This window comes from Dreissena polymorpha, chromosome 1, assembly GCF_020536995.1.
Source record: "Dreissena polymorpha isolate Duluth1 chromosome 1, UMN_Dpol_1.0, whole genome shotgun sequence".
Taxonomy (NCBI): Eukaryota; Metazoa; Mollusca; class Bivalvia; order Myida; family Dreissenidae; genus Dreissena; species Dreissena polymorpha.
The window spans coordinates 37,750,928-37,764,969 of NC_068355.1; the positions used below are offsets into that span (position 1 = coordinate 37,750,928).

The 14,042-nt window shown below is 41.2% G+C and overlaps 1 protein-coding gene and 1 long non-coding RNA gene across 2 annotated transcripts in view; both read left to right on the top strand.

Moving 5' to 3' along the window:
* Positions 1 to 14,042, top strand: part of LOC127877297 (general transcription factor 3C polypeptide 1-like) — a 413,141-nt gene that overhangs the window by 37,564 nt on the left and 361,535 nt on the right. Inside the window, exon 14 of the mRNA XM_052422993.1 lies at positions 989 to 1,080. Coding sequence (XP_052278953.1) covers positions 989 to 1,080 — 92 coding nt within the window. The remainder of the gene's footprint in view (positions 1 to 988; positions 1,081 to 14,042) is intronic.
* LOC127865063 (uncharacterized) lies at positions 2,592 to 3,221 on the top strand. Its single transcript, XR_008042465.1, has 2 exons — positions 2,592 to 2,810; positions 2,973 to 3,221. It is a non-coding gene; the product is annotated as an uncharacterized LOC127865063 (long non-coding RNA).

The following is a 14,042-nucleotide window of genomic DNA, read 5'->3' on the forward strand; positions in this document are numbered from 1 at the left end:
CGTCGTGTCGTCCGCCGTCCAATGTCAGACGTCCGCGTCATGCTAAAACCTTGACATTTTGCTCTAAAATCAAAGTGCTTCCAGCGACAACTTTGAAACTTCATGTGTAGATGCACCTTGATGAGTTCTACACGCCACACCCATTTTGTGGTCAGTAGGTCAATGGTCAAGGTCACTGTGACCAAAAAAAAAATCTGACTAGCTTTCATTTATTCAAAACAGCACCCACAGCCGAGTGTTTGCACCCGTTATGCGGTGCTCTTGTTATAAATATAGATGAACCTACTTGTTATCAATTTAATAACACTTGACTTTCAAGCAGAATTTAAAATTAAATCATATGCTATGGCCAAAGACAAATCTGTTATACACAATTTAATAACTTAACTTTCACTGAAGGACATGTTTTACATCCCTATGCAGTTTGCTATATTCCCTTTTGTTTAAAACCTTAATGTTTTCAGATCACCTTAGCACAAGAGTCTGTTATTGTATTCAGTCTATGTCCTACTTTGTGTGACTTCCATTGTCAACTTTCAGCAAGATACCTCTCTAGAGGCCACACTTTTTGTTCAATCTTACTTAACAATGTTGGAATTGACAATATGTAGGTCAAGATCAAAAGTATGTCATGTTGGGTAAAAAAAACCTGGCCAATGGATGGAAAAAACATATTTCCACTCTACAAGCCACATTTATGACTCTATCTTGATTAAACATGGTCATAATGCTCATGTTAATAATATTAAGACCATGATTGAATCTTGTTCAAGTAAGACCAAATTTGAGGATCACCAGGTCAAGTCTTCAACAATGGTGTTCCTTGAACTCTTTAGTGCTTACACCCTATTATGGCCTTCTTGTTTTTGTTCAGGTTCAAATCTACCCTTGAAATGAATCACAGATACCAGAAATTGCATTGTTCCACAGCTAATTTAAGAGCCTCGTTCTCTGGGCCAACTGATTGTTTCTGTGTTGTGTTTTACAGCTGCCCTCACGGAGAGCCATGTGCGTCGTGCCAACTGGATCATCGATGTGCTGAAGGCAGTCAAGGTCCTAGAGTGCTATAAACTGCTTAAGGTCAGTCAAGTTCATAAGAGTGCTATAAACTTCTCAAGGTCAGTCAAGGTCCTAAAGTGCCATAAACTGTTCAAGGTCAATCAAGGTCGTGGAGTGCTATAAACTGCTCCTAGAGAGCTATAAACTTTTAATGTCAGTCAAGGTCCTAGTGTGCTATAAACTACCAAGGTCAGTCAGTGTCCTAGAGTGCTATAAACTTCTAAAGGTCAGTCAAGGTCCTGGAGTGCTATAAACTTCTTAAGGTCAGTCAAGGTTATATAGTGCTATAAACTGCTCAATATCCTAGAGTGCTATGAACTTCTCAATATCAGTAGAGGTCATAGAGTGCTATAAACTGCTCAAAGTCAGTCAAGGTTCTAGAATGCTATACATTTCTCTAGGTCAGTCAAGATCGTGGGATGCTATAAACTGCTCAAGGTCAGTCAAGGTTCTAGAATGCTATACATTTTTCTAGGTCAGTCAAGGTCCTAGGGTGCTATAAACTGCTCTAGGTCTGTCAAGGTCTTAGGGTGCTATAAACTGCTCTAGGTCAGTCAAGGTCTTAGAGTGTTATAAACTGCTCTGGGTCAGTCAAGATCATAGAGTGCTATAAACTGCTCTTGGTCAAGCAAGGTCATAGAGTGCTATAAACTGCTCTAGTACAGTCAAGGTCATAGAACGCTATTCAGTGATATAGGTCAGTCAAGGTCTAGGGTGCTATAAAGTGCTATAGGTCAGTCAAGGTCCTAGGGTGCTATAAACTGCTCCTAGAGAGCTATAAACTTCTCAAGGTCAGTCAAGGTCACTCCTTGAGTGCTATGAACTGCTCAAGGTCAGACCATTTGTGCATAACCCTACTGTCATATCTTCATAATCCAGGGTGGTCTAGTTGCGTCCCTAAATTCCAGCAACATACCTTAATAAGCAATCGGAAGTGTCATTATTATGAAGCAATAAACTTTGACGGAAGAGTCCAATCTCAACAAGATGGACTTGCTTAGTTCATCAAATAGATAAGGGTTACTTGATTGCCAAAAATAATTGATTTCATTTCCAGGTTGCAAGTGAACAATGAGCAAGTCATTGATTATATTCATAAGGATTAATGTTAAGTTATAATTATTTTTTTAATCTTTCACTTTCAGATAGTAGTTAAAAATATAAATATCTTGCAATTTTATTACTAGTAAAACTTAGGGATGCAACAAACTACACAAACATTAACAGGTTATGCTTTTACTGTAACTGGTTATTAACCTGTTAACTGAACAACTATGAAAAGTAAAAATGTTTAAGTAGACTTAAAAATTTCATTTTGCTCGTACATGTACTCTCTATAAAAAAAAGAAATGAATAAACAATTGCTTGCATTGATTTCATAAGTGACCATATTAGTTTCTTAATAAAAGTGTATTAAAATTAATGTAACAATTGTGTAGATATGTTAGATGTTGTATTTATTTTTCCTGTGTAGAAGAATGTGAGTAAACAGTTATAAGAACAACACAATGTTCATTTTCAAGTATCTATTTTTAACCAGGTTTTCCGAAGGAAAAAACTGGTTATTAGATTGGCGAATGGGGGCGGGCTGGCTGGCGGGCTGGCTGGCTGGCGGGCTGGCGGGCTGGCGGAATAAGCTTGTCCGGGCCATAACTATGTCGTTCATTGTCAGATTTTAAAATCATTTGGCACATTTGTTCACCATCATTGGACGGTGTGTCGCGCGAAATAATTACGTCGATATCTCCAAGGTCAAGGTCACACTTTGAGTTCAAAGGTCAAAAATGGCCATAAATGAGCTTGTCCGAGCCATAACTATGTCGTTCATCGTCAGATTTTAAAATCATTTGGCACATTTGTTCACCATCATTGGACAGTGTGTCGCGCGAAATAATTACGTCGATATCTCCAAGGTCAAGGTCACACTTTGAGTTCAAAGGTCAAAAATGGCCATAAATGAGCTTGTCCTGGCCATAACTATGTTATTCATTGTGAGATTTTAAAATCATTTGGCACATTTGTTCACCATCATGGGACGGTGTGTCCCACGAAAGAATCACGTCAATATCTCCAATGTCAAGGTCGCCACGACTAAAAATAGATTTAAAAAAAAAAAAAAAACTTACAAAGGGGGTTAATTTTTTTTGGTCATTTCAAAAGTTCAGTTTGAGTTTTCTCCCTTTATCAGATTTTTTTTTCACAATGAAAACCTGGTTTTGTGACAATTTTGTCCCTTGTTTGGTTTGGCTTAATTTAATGACTTAATTTTGTATAACTTATGAATAACTGTTTGGTTGTTTTGTAATTAAAATAGCACAAACGAAGTTTATGGGGGTATATAGGAGTGAGCTTGTCGGTCGGTCAGTTGGTCTGTTGGTCTGTCTGTCTGTCGGTCCGTATTAAGTGTCCGCTCTCTAATTCAAGTTGTTTTCATCTGATCTTCACCAAACTTGGTCGGATGTTGTATCTAGATGATGTCTAGGTCAAGTTCGAATATGGGTCATGCCGGATCAAAAACTAGGTCACATGGTCACTTAGTGCGTTTTTTAGCTCACCTGATTGCTCAGGTGAGCTTTTGTGACAGGTCTTTGTCCGTCGTCCGTCCACATTTGTTCGTAAACACTCTAGAGGCCACATTTATTTCCAATCTTTATGAAACTTGGTCAGAAGATTTGTACCAATGATATCTCGATCGAGTTCGAAACTGGGTCATGCTGTGTCAAAAACTAGGTCACTAGCTCAAAAAAAAAGAAAAACCCTGTAAACACTGTAGAAGTCACACTTCATACCCAATCTTCATCTAACTTTGTCAAAATGTTTGCCTTAATGATATGTTGGTTGAGTTCAAAAGTGGTTCCTGTCCGTTGAAAAACATGGCCCCCAGTGGGCGGGGCAGTTTTCCTTTTTTGGCTATATAGAAACCTTGTAAACACTCTAGAAGTCACAATTTTTGGCCAATCATCATGAAAGTTGGTTAAAACATTGGTTTTATTGATATCTCGGATGAATTCAAAAATGGTCCAGATCCGTGAAAAACATGGCCGCCAGTCGGCGGGTCATTTTAATATCATAAATACGTTACCTGTTATCTCTAGCTTACCCCTTTCCAAGGGAGTTATTTCATCCGGAAAATATTCAAGCGCTGGGAATCGTCCACCTCTATAAGAATCCAAATCAGGTTAAACATAGTACAATGCAACCTAACAGGAAATCAAGAACCACAACTCATCTTTCCTTTCCGGATAAAACCATGTGCACGCCTATTTTAGGCTCAGGACTTATGTGTTCTTTTCACTGTGTTTTTGGCGGAGTTTAAAAGGATAAAGTTTATTTATCTTTTATTTGTATCATTCGGTTTATATTTCTATACTTTTTGTTGCAGTAATTGTCATATTTCTGCTTTTGCTGGGTTTCTTTGTTTGCATCGTCACTCATGTACATGACGTCATGAGCACGTGAACCACGAGGAATTCGTGCCTATTCCCCAATAAGTAATTGAGGTCAATTGGACAGCGTTCTTTGTGTTTACATTTTGTGGTTTAACTTTTTATTTGAATTTATAATCATTAATTTGTTTTTTTTGTAGGTTCTTTCTGTTTCTTTTATTTCAGAATGAACTTACAGGATAGAGGTTCTTGTGGTCATATCAAAGCAAGGTGGGATTCCCACGATACTTGCTTGGCATGTACCGGGTGCACATTTAATAACAAATGTGCGGTTTGCGATTTGTGGGCTTACGACGTATGGACAAAAGCAGGTCGCCGGAGGACGTCGATCAGCCGCAAACGCAACGAACCTCCATCCGACGTTGATTACCCGGTGACTCCACTGGTCAAGGATGACCAGCAGTTTTGTCAGTCACCGGGTACCGGGCAAGATGGTGTTGTTGTCAGTCGATCGTCATCAGATCTTATGACTCACACCATGCATACCGGCGACATTGATCATGGAACGACTGGATCAATGTCAGACCACATGGCAGCCGCCATTCTACGGTCTTTGTCCGGTGACGTAACCGGTCATAATATGACCGGCCGGTCACCGGTCCGGTCCGGTCACCGGTCATGTCACCGGTCCGGTCCGGTCCGGTCATGTCACCGGTCCGGTCCGGTCACCGGTCCGGTCCGGTCACCGGTCCGGTCACCGGTCCGGTCCGGTCACCGGTCCGGTCCGGTCACCGGTCCGGTCACCGGTCCGGTCCGGTCACCGGTCCGGTCATTGATCACCGGTCCGGTCACCGGTCCGGTCCGGTCATCGGTCCGGTCCGGTCCGGTCACCGGTCAACAGTCATCAGTTGGGCCTGCCACCGATAACACCAATCGCCGGTCAAGAAGAACTCGGTCTTCATCATCGGCGTATTCTTCTACATCCGATTCGTCGTCGAATACATCGTCTTCATCAAGGAGTGGACATCGGACACGCTCTTCTTCGTCGAGCAGTTATCATCGTCGCAGCGCTCATAAGCGATCACGTCGTCACTCACGGAGACGGTATTCCAAAAAATCTCGATCACATCGCAGCCGATCCACATCTCGACAGCGCAGCCGATCCAGATCTCGACATTGCAGGAAACGAGGACGTCGGCAACGTTCACGTAGACAGCATCGGACTTACCATACGTATAGTCGTTCACCATCGTGTTCCGTTATGGAATCGCATGTTTCCATGCCAAATGTGTCGGTTCCAACGTTGACTGCCACACGTATTGCATCTTCAGGAGCTCATCTCACTACTACGGCGTCAGTGTCAACACCACGAGTATCATCTACAGTATCTAGTCGTGTACTCCCTACAGCTACCCTGTCGAATCCTGATACACTATGGATACAGAATTCAGCGGGACATTTTGTACCGGTCAATGCTGATAATTTACCTTCTTCCGGTTTACATTATCAGTTTACTGACGTCGGGGATGATCATTCGCTGTTACCAGACAATTACAATCCGGTACAAGATATTCTCACTTCTGTTCCTGCTGATTCTATACAAACCGCTGGTGTTGTAGAGAGTGAGGCTGATTCAGATGCAGAATCTAATGTTGAGACGGATCAATATTTAGCTCCGATTGGTCAGATCTATGAACTGATGTTTCGTACTCTTGGTGAAGATTACTGTCCAAGACCTGCTGAACTGTCTTCAAATGCGACGATTTCTGTGACAGAACAACTTTTTCGTACATTTGATCCCAACAGGGTTATTAAGTCGACGGCTCGTCCTGACCCACGACTTCCCATTGGTTCTACTGTTCTATCTGTTCTTCAATCATTGGAATCAGCTAATAAGACTATTCCAAAACGAGGAGAAACATGGAAAATTCCTAAGGAACTAGCTGATCCAAAACACCAGGAAGGTAGTAAAAGTTACAAACCTCCTGTACCACATGCAACATCTGGGTTGGATTTTTCAAAACTTCCGGTTCCAGATCCGGACATAAGCAAGCTATCTCTTGTAATGCCAAGTGGTTCCAATTCAGTTTCTGTTCCGTTTTCAATGTTGGAAACTTGGGAAATGAGGGAACGTAGATCATTAGGTTTGACTAACCAAATTGACTTCATGCTAGCGACAATTTTACAAATGGTGTGTGATTGGTCGGAATCTGTTCCGGAGGAACTCCGTGATTTGTTAATTCATCTCTCACGGACCACACTGGCCTTATCTCACACTTCTGCTTCTTCAATGTCCGAGATGCTAAGGATTCGTAGAGATCTTATCCTTACTTCTTTACCTAAAGATTTTCTGTTGGAACCTGGTATGAACTCGCTCAGAACAGCTCCTCTCACATCAGGGTTTCTTTTTGGTGGAAGGATACAAGAAGCAATCACAGCTGACAAGGATGACCAACTTCATGCTTCTTTAGCTAGAAACAACTCTGGACAACGCCAAGGGGTCTTTAAGCATCCTGCTTCTAGGCCACCAGCAGTTCCAGCATTCAAGACGGCTAAGAGAAATAACCTTTTCTCTAAAAAGCCTTCTTTTAATCCACGGTCAGGTCCTAATAGGCAGTCTTCCTATAACAGACCTTCTTTGTCACACAAGTCTTCTAATAAAGATTCTGGGAAAAAGGGCAAACCCAAGCCGGGACAGAGGAATTTCAAACCTTCTACCGGCAGGGGCGCACCTCCTGCTTATCAGCCCTAGGTCCCTTCCCTTTCTACCGCCACAACCTCCGATGCCGGAAATACCAGTCGGGGCCAGACTTTTCCACTTCTCAAATCGATGGCTTCAAATTACTTCAGACGCATGGGTTCATTCTCTTGTGACAAAAGGCCTGACTTTTCAATTCGAAAAAAGGCCTCCACTTTCTCGCGTCCCTATAGAGCTGGTATCTCGGCATCCACATATTCCAGAGTCCATTCTCGGGCTCTTGGAAAAACAGGCGGTAGAAAGGGTTCAAGATCCTTATTCTCCAGGATTTTACAGTCGTCTTTTTCTTGTTCAAAAGAAAAATGGTTCCTGGAGACCAGTAATAGATTTAAAAGTGTTCAACATGTATCTCCTCAAACCAACTTTCAAAATGGAGACTCCTTCTTTCATACGGGAATCCATCAAACCCCTGCACTGGGGGGTGTCTTTGGATCTGGAAGATGCTTACTTCCATGTTCCTATACATCCCAACTACCGGAAGTACTTGCGATTCGCCTTTCAAGGCCAAGTCTACCAGTTCCGGTCTATGCCTTTCGGGTTGGCGACAGCCCCACGAGTTTTTACCAAACTAATGTCGGCAGTCGGATCACACCTCAGAGTTCACGGGATTATTCTTCTTCAGTATTTCGACGACTGGCTCTTACACCAGCTCGATCGTCAATTGCTTCTGTACAACCTAGAATTCTCTTGGAAGGAGCTCCTCTCGTTAGGGCTCCTTCTCAATGCAGACAAATCAGACCTCATTCCTTCACAGGACTTTACGTTTGTGGGAATGAATTTCTTGACCCACATCAATCGGGTCAGAGTGTCTATTCAACGTATATCAGACCTTCTGATGAAGGTCAACTGGGTTTTGTCCCAATCTCATATAACAGCTCAAGAATTCCTCTCTCTCAACGGTATCCTGAGCTCAGTAGCAGACTTTGTGCAGTTGGGACGTCTCTTCCTACGTCCTCTTCAGCACTATCTCTCAGCTTGTTGGAAATGGTCTCCAGGCAATCTATTAACACAGATTCCAATCCTTCCCTCCTTAAGATCTCATCTTCAGTGGTGGCTAGACGAGGAGACTCTGTTGGCAGGAGTACCCCTTCTTCCCCCGCAACCGTCATTATATCTAATAACGGATGCGAGCAAGGAAGGGTGAGGTGCTCACCTGGAACCTCTCAGTCTGATAATTTCAGGGTTGTGGTCTCATCAGGAATCTCACCTTCATATCAACAATCTAGAAATGCGAGCAGTATTTCTAGCTGTATCTCATTTCCAATCACATCTTCGAGACTCTTGTGTGATGGTGTCAACAGACAACACATCTGTGGTGGCTTACATCCAGGCACAGGGGGGAACACATTCTCAATCCCTGTATCTGGAAACCAGAAAATTACTTGTTCTTTGCAAAACACTCAACATTCATCTGCTGGCAAAATATATACCAGGTCGCCTCAACGCCCTGGCGGATGGTTTGTCTCGCAAACACCAGTTACTTCCATCGGAGTGGACACTTCATCAAGAAGTGACCAACCAGATCTTTTTCAAGTTCGGTTATCCCCTGGTCGATCTATTTGCAACCAGACACAATCACAGACTTCCTCTGTATGTGAGTCCAGTTTACGATCCAGCAGCGTGGGCAATCGACGCGCTTTCGTTCGCATGGGACCAACTGGACGCTTACGCCTATCCCCCACCCATTCTAATTCCCCAAATATTGGGAAAAATCAGGGTGAGCTCTTGCAGGATACTCCTGATTGCCCCTTGGTGGCCCAGAAGATCTTGGTTCAACGATCTTCTCAGTCTCCTGTACGATTATCCCAGGAATCTTCCTCACAGGTCAGATCTTCTCAAAGCGGCAGACTACATGCGGACCCAAAAATGTTCCACTTACACGTCTGGCCGTTATCAGGCAATCTTTGCAGAAGAAATGTTTTTCTGTCAAGGCTTCAACCCTCGTTGCTTCGGCAAGGAGAAAATCCACCAGAGCAGTCTATGATGCTCGTTGGAAACTCTTCTCCAATTGGTGTTTTCGAGGGAAAATTAATCCCCTCAATCCCTCTGCTAGACGAATAGCGGATTTTCTCATTTATCTTTTTGATGATAAGAAACTTTCTCTTAGTTCCATCAAAGGATACAGATCTATGATTTCGCATACATTGGCTTTCACTAAGTCTTCACAAGTCTGTGCTGATCCAGCTATTTCAGAACTTGTTCGAGCTATGGAACTTAGTCGTCCTGTATCTCGTACACTTGCTCCTAAATGGGATTTAGCTTGTGTGCTTGGTTCCCTTATTAAGGCTCCCTATGAACCTCTTGATCAGGCTTCATTACAATTCCTAACATGGAAGACCGTTTTCCTTCTTACTATGGCTTCAGCCAAACGGAGAAGTGAAATTCATGCTCTTTCTATCGAGGATAGTCATCTTCGTTTTGACTCTTCTGATGGTTCTGTTACATTGTTGTGTCAGTCAGGATTCCTTGCTAAAAATCAACTCCCCTCTATGGCTTCCAAACCCTTCAAAGTTCCAAGTCTATCTAGAACTTGTGGACATGAAGATGATGATAGACTCCTTTGCCCGGTCAGGGCTTTGAAGTTCTACCTTAAAAAGGTAAAGTCTATTCGAGGTTCTCGCAAGAGACTTTTCATTCCATTAAAAGGGGGGGGCGATGTGTCTGCGGCTTCTATTTCTCGTTGGATAGCCTCGACTATAAGGAAAGCTTATTCTTCTCTTTCATCGAGGGATTTATCCCTGTTTAAGATAAGACCGCATGAATTAAGAGCTCTTTCGGCTTCGTGGGCTTATATTAATCAGACCCCACTATCTGAAGTGCTTCAAGCTGCTTTCTGGAGGAATCCGACCACCTTCTCCTCTTTTTATCTTCGTTCTCTTTAGTGCCAACAAGACAATTTGTATAAGTTGGGTCCTCTTGTAGTGGCTCAAACTGTAGTCTCTTCTATGGCGTAAGTACACTGGTGCCATCCGAGAATTAAGTACTATACTGTACTAACAAAGATTATAAGAGGACTTGATTCTACTATCTCTGGCTGTAAACCCTCTATATGGGTTTTGCTGTGATGGGAAAAAATATGCGAACCTTCCCGCCGCAGCTGCAAAATCAGCTAGAGATAACAGGTAACGTATTTATGATATTAAAACAAATTTTCTTAAGTAAAATTCATTTTAATTATTAAATACTTACCTGTTATCGGTAAGTCCCACCTCCCACCCCGCTCATCGCCTTTTTATGTTTGCGTAAAGGAAAGATGAGTTGTGGTTCTTGATTTCCTGTTAGGTTGCATTGTACTATGTTTAACCTGATTTGGATTCTTATAGAGGTGGACGATTCCCAGCGCTTGAATATTTTCCGGATGAAATAACTCCCTTGGAAAGGGGTAAGCTAGAGATAACAGGTAAGTATTTAATAATTAAAATGAATTTTACTTAAGAAAATTTGTTTTTCTCTATATGTATATGAAAACATTTAAACACTCTAGAAGTCACATTTTTGGCCCAATTTTCATGAAATTTTGTCAAAATGTTAGCCTTAATGATATGTTGGTTGAGTTCAAAAGTGGTTCTGGTCCGTTGAATAACATGGCCGTCAGTGGGCGGGGCAGTTTTCCTTCTTTGGCTTTAGAGAAACTTTCTAGAAGTCACAATGTTTGCCCAAACATCATGAAAGTTGGACAAAACATTGGTTTTATTGATATTTCGGACGAGATTGAAAATGGTCCAGATGGGTGAAAAAACATTGCCGCCAGTGGGCGGGTCATTTTTCTCTATCTCTATATGTATATAGTGAAAACATGTGAACACTTCAAAAGTCACATTTTTGGCCCAATTTTCATTAAATTTGGTCAGAACATTTGTTTCCTTGATACAAGAGTTGAGTTCGAAAATGGTTCTTGTCAGTTGAACAACATGGCTGCCGGGGTGGGGGGTGGGGCAGTTTTCTTATATTTTTATAGTAAAAAAAGCTTGTGAACACTCTAGAAGTCACATTATTTGCCCAATCATCATGAAATTTGGTGAAAAGATTTGTTATATATATATATCAGATGAGTTCGCAAATGGTCCCGATCGGTCAAGTTTTCCTTATGTGACTAGAGAGAAACCTTGTGATCGATCACTATAGAAGTCACATTTTTTGCCTAATCATCATGAAACTCAGTAAAAACATTGGTTTTTAGCTCTACTTGCCGAAGGCCTGAAGAGCTTATGTCATGGCGTGGTTTCCAACATCCGTGCGTGAGTGGGTGCGTGAGTGCGTGCGTGTGTGCGTTAGACTTTTTCTTGTTTACGCGATAAAGTCCATAGTTTTCATCCGATTCTTTTCAAACTTGTTCAGTGTCTTTATATTAATGAGGACTCAAACCCTATTGAAAATGGGTTACATCAGTGTAAAAAGTTCAGAATTATCTCCCCTTGAAGTTGAGAAAATTGTGAAATAAGGCTTGTTTACGCAATAAAGTCCACAGTTTTCATCCAATCATTTCCCAACTTGCACCGTATCTTTATCTGAATGATGAGTCAAGCCCTATTGAAAATATCGGAGTTATAAGTCCAGAATTATCTCCCCTTAAATTTAAGAAAAAAATGAAAATCTTTAACGTTTTTGTCATAACTTTTGCAATATTGAAGATAGCAACTTCATATTTGGCAAGCATGTGTATCTCATGGAGCTGCACATTTTGAGGAGTGAAAGGTCAAGGTCATCCTTCAAAGTCAAGTCAAAGGTCAACAAAAAAATCAAAGCGGCGCAGAAGGGCACATAGTGTTTCCGACAAACTTATTTCTTGTTTGTTTACATATAAAATTCTATCCTTTTGAAACTTCAATGGATGTTTTATATCATCAAGGGCCAGAACCCCATGGAGAGTGAAGAAAATTTGTCCAACTTATTGATGAAAAGGAGCCATTTGAAGTTGAAATTTTACTTTTTTTATTGTTTATGCGATAAATTTCCCATTTTGGGTCTGTTTATTTAAAACTTTCTCAGATTGTTCATACTATCAAGGGCTTGAGCCCTATTGATTCCAGCCAGTAGAGCGATTCAGGCCCTCATGGGCCTCTTGTATTGATTTCTCGGACAAGTTGGAAAATGGCTCAGATCGGTGAAACACACTTTATAGCTCACCTGATTGCGCAGGTGAGGTTTTAGGATTGGTCTTTGTCTGCTGTCCGTCCACATTTGGTTTGTAAAACCTCTAGCATTCACATTTCTCAAGCATTCTTTATCAAAGTTGCTGAAAGATCCCAGTCAATTTTGATAATGAGCAAAATCACATAATTAATGCCATAATTATTGCCCTTCTATTGTCCAAATTTTCTATATATTATACAAAATCCTTGTAAACACTCTTGAGGTCACAATTTTGTTTTAGATTTTATGAATCTTGGTCATAATATTTTTTTTGTAAGCAAAATTTGATGTTTGGTTAGGGGGTCAAATCAAAATATAGGTAACCAGGTCAAATCTTACAAAAACAAAAACACTCAATGAGTCAGATTTTTGGTTCAATAATGACAAAACTTGACCGGAATGTTTGTCTGGGCAATATCTAGATAAAGTTTGACATTTGGTAAAGTTTGAATGAACCTACTCCTCTCAGGTGAGCAAACTAGGGCCATCTTGGCCCTCTTGTTAACATTCAGCATAGTGTCTGCTCTCTAATTCAAGTAGTTTTCATCTGATCTTTACCAAACTTGGTCAGAAGTTTTATCTAGATGATCTTAAGGCCATATTCGAACATGGGCCATGCCAGATCAAAAACTAGGTCACGGGGTCACTTAGTATGTTTAACACATACACCATGGTGTCCGCTCTCTAGTTCAAGTTGTTTTCATCCGATCTTTAACAAACTTGGTCAGATGTTGTATCTAGATGATGTCTAGGCCAAGTTCGAATATGGGTCATGCCGGGTCAAAAACTAGGTCATGGGGTCAGTGAGTGCATTTTTTAACATTCAGCATGGTGTCTGGTGTTTGTTTTTTAAGACATCATGCAAAATATTCCGTGTCAGTGCGGCATGTGGGGGTATTCCTCATGTCTGTGACATAGCTCTAGTTGTCAGAAATCTTTGCTTGAATATGCTTGTTAACTTTTTCTCCTATAGACTTTCTGAACCATTGGGCAGAATTTAATACAGTTTCTCAGGAATGAAACTCAGGTGACTATTTCAAAAATGTTCACATTATGAAGTCTTTCGCCATTGTGGCCTTTAGATTGGTAACAAGGTTTTTCAAAGTTTTTACCTGGTAACTTATATTTTGGGTCACATAACCGGGTTACCCAGATAACAACTCGTCCAAGAAATTGTCAAAATGAAAATGCTGACCAAGTTTTATCAAAATTGAACCATAAATGTGGCTTCTAGAGTGGAAACAAGTTTTATGCTGAGACTGGAGTGGTTTCATTAAAGGCAGTCATTTTTGTGTATACATTTAAAGCGGATAAAGGCTTTAGCAGTGACTTATTAACACTGACTGTACATGGATTATTTTGTACAGTGGTGTTTCAGATTTTTAGCTAGGCTGTATTCGGAGAAAACCTGAGGTATTGTCATAGCCAGCTCGTTGTGTCGTGTCTGTCGTCGTCTGCGTCGTGCTAAAACCTAAACATTTTGTCAAGGTTTTGAACATTGGTTCTAAAATGAAAGTGCTTCCACCTAGAACTTTGAAACTTCATATGTAGCTGCACCTTGATGAGTTCTACACGCCACACCCATAATTGAGTCACTAGGTCAAAGAGGTCACTGTGACCTCTAAAAAAAAAATTAAAAAATCTGACATGCTTTCATTTCTTCAGAAAAGCACCTGCAGCCGAGCGTGGCACCCGTTATGCGATGC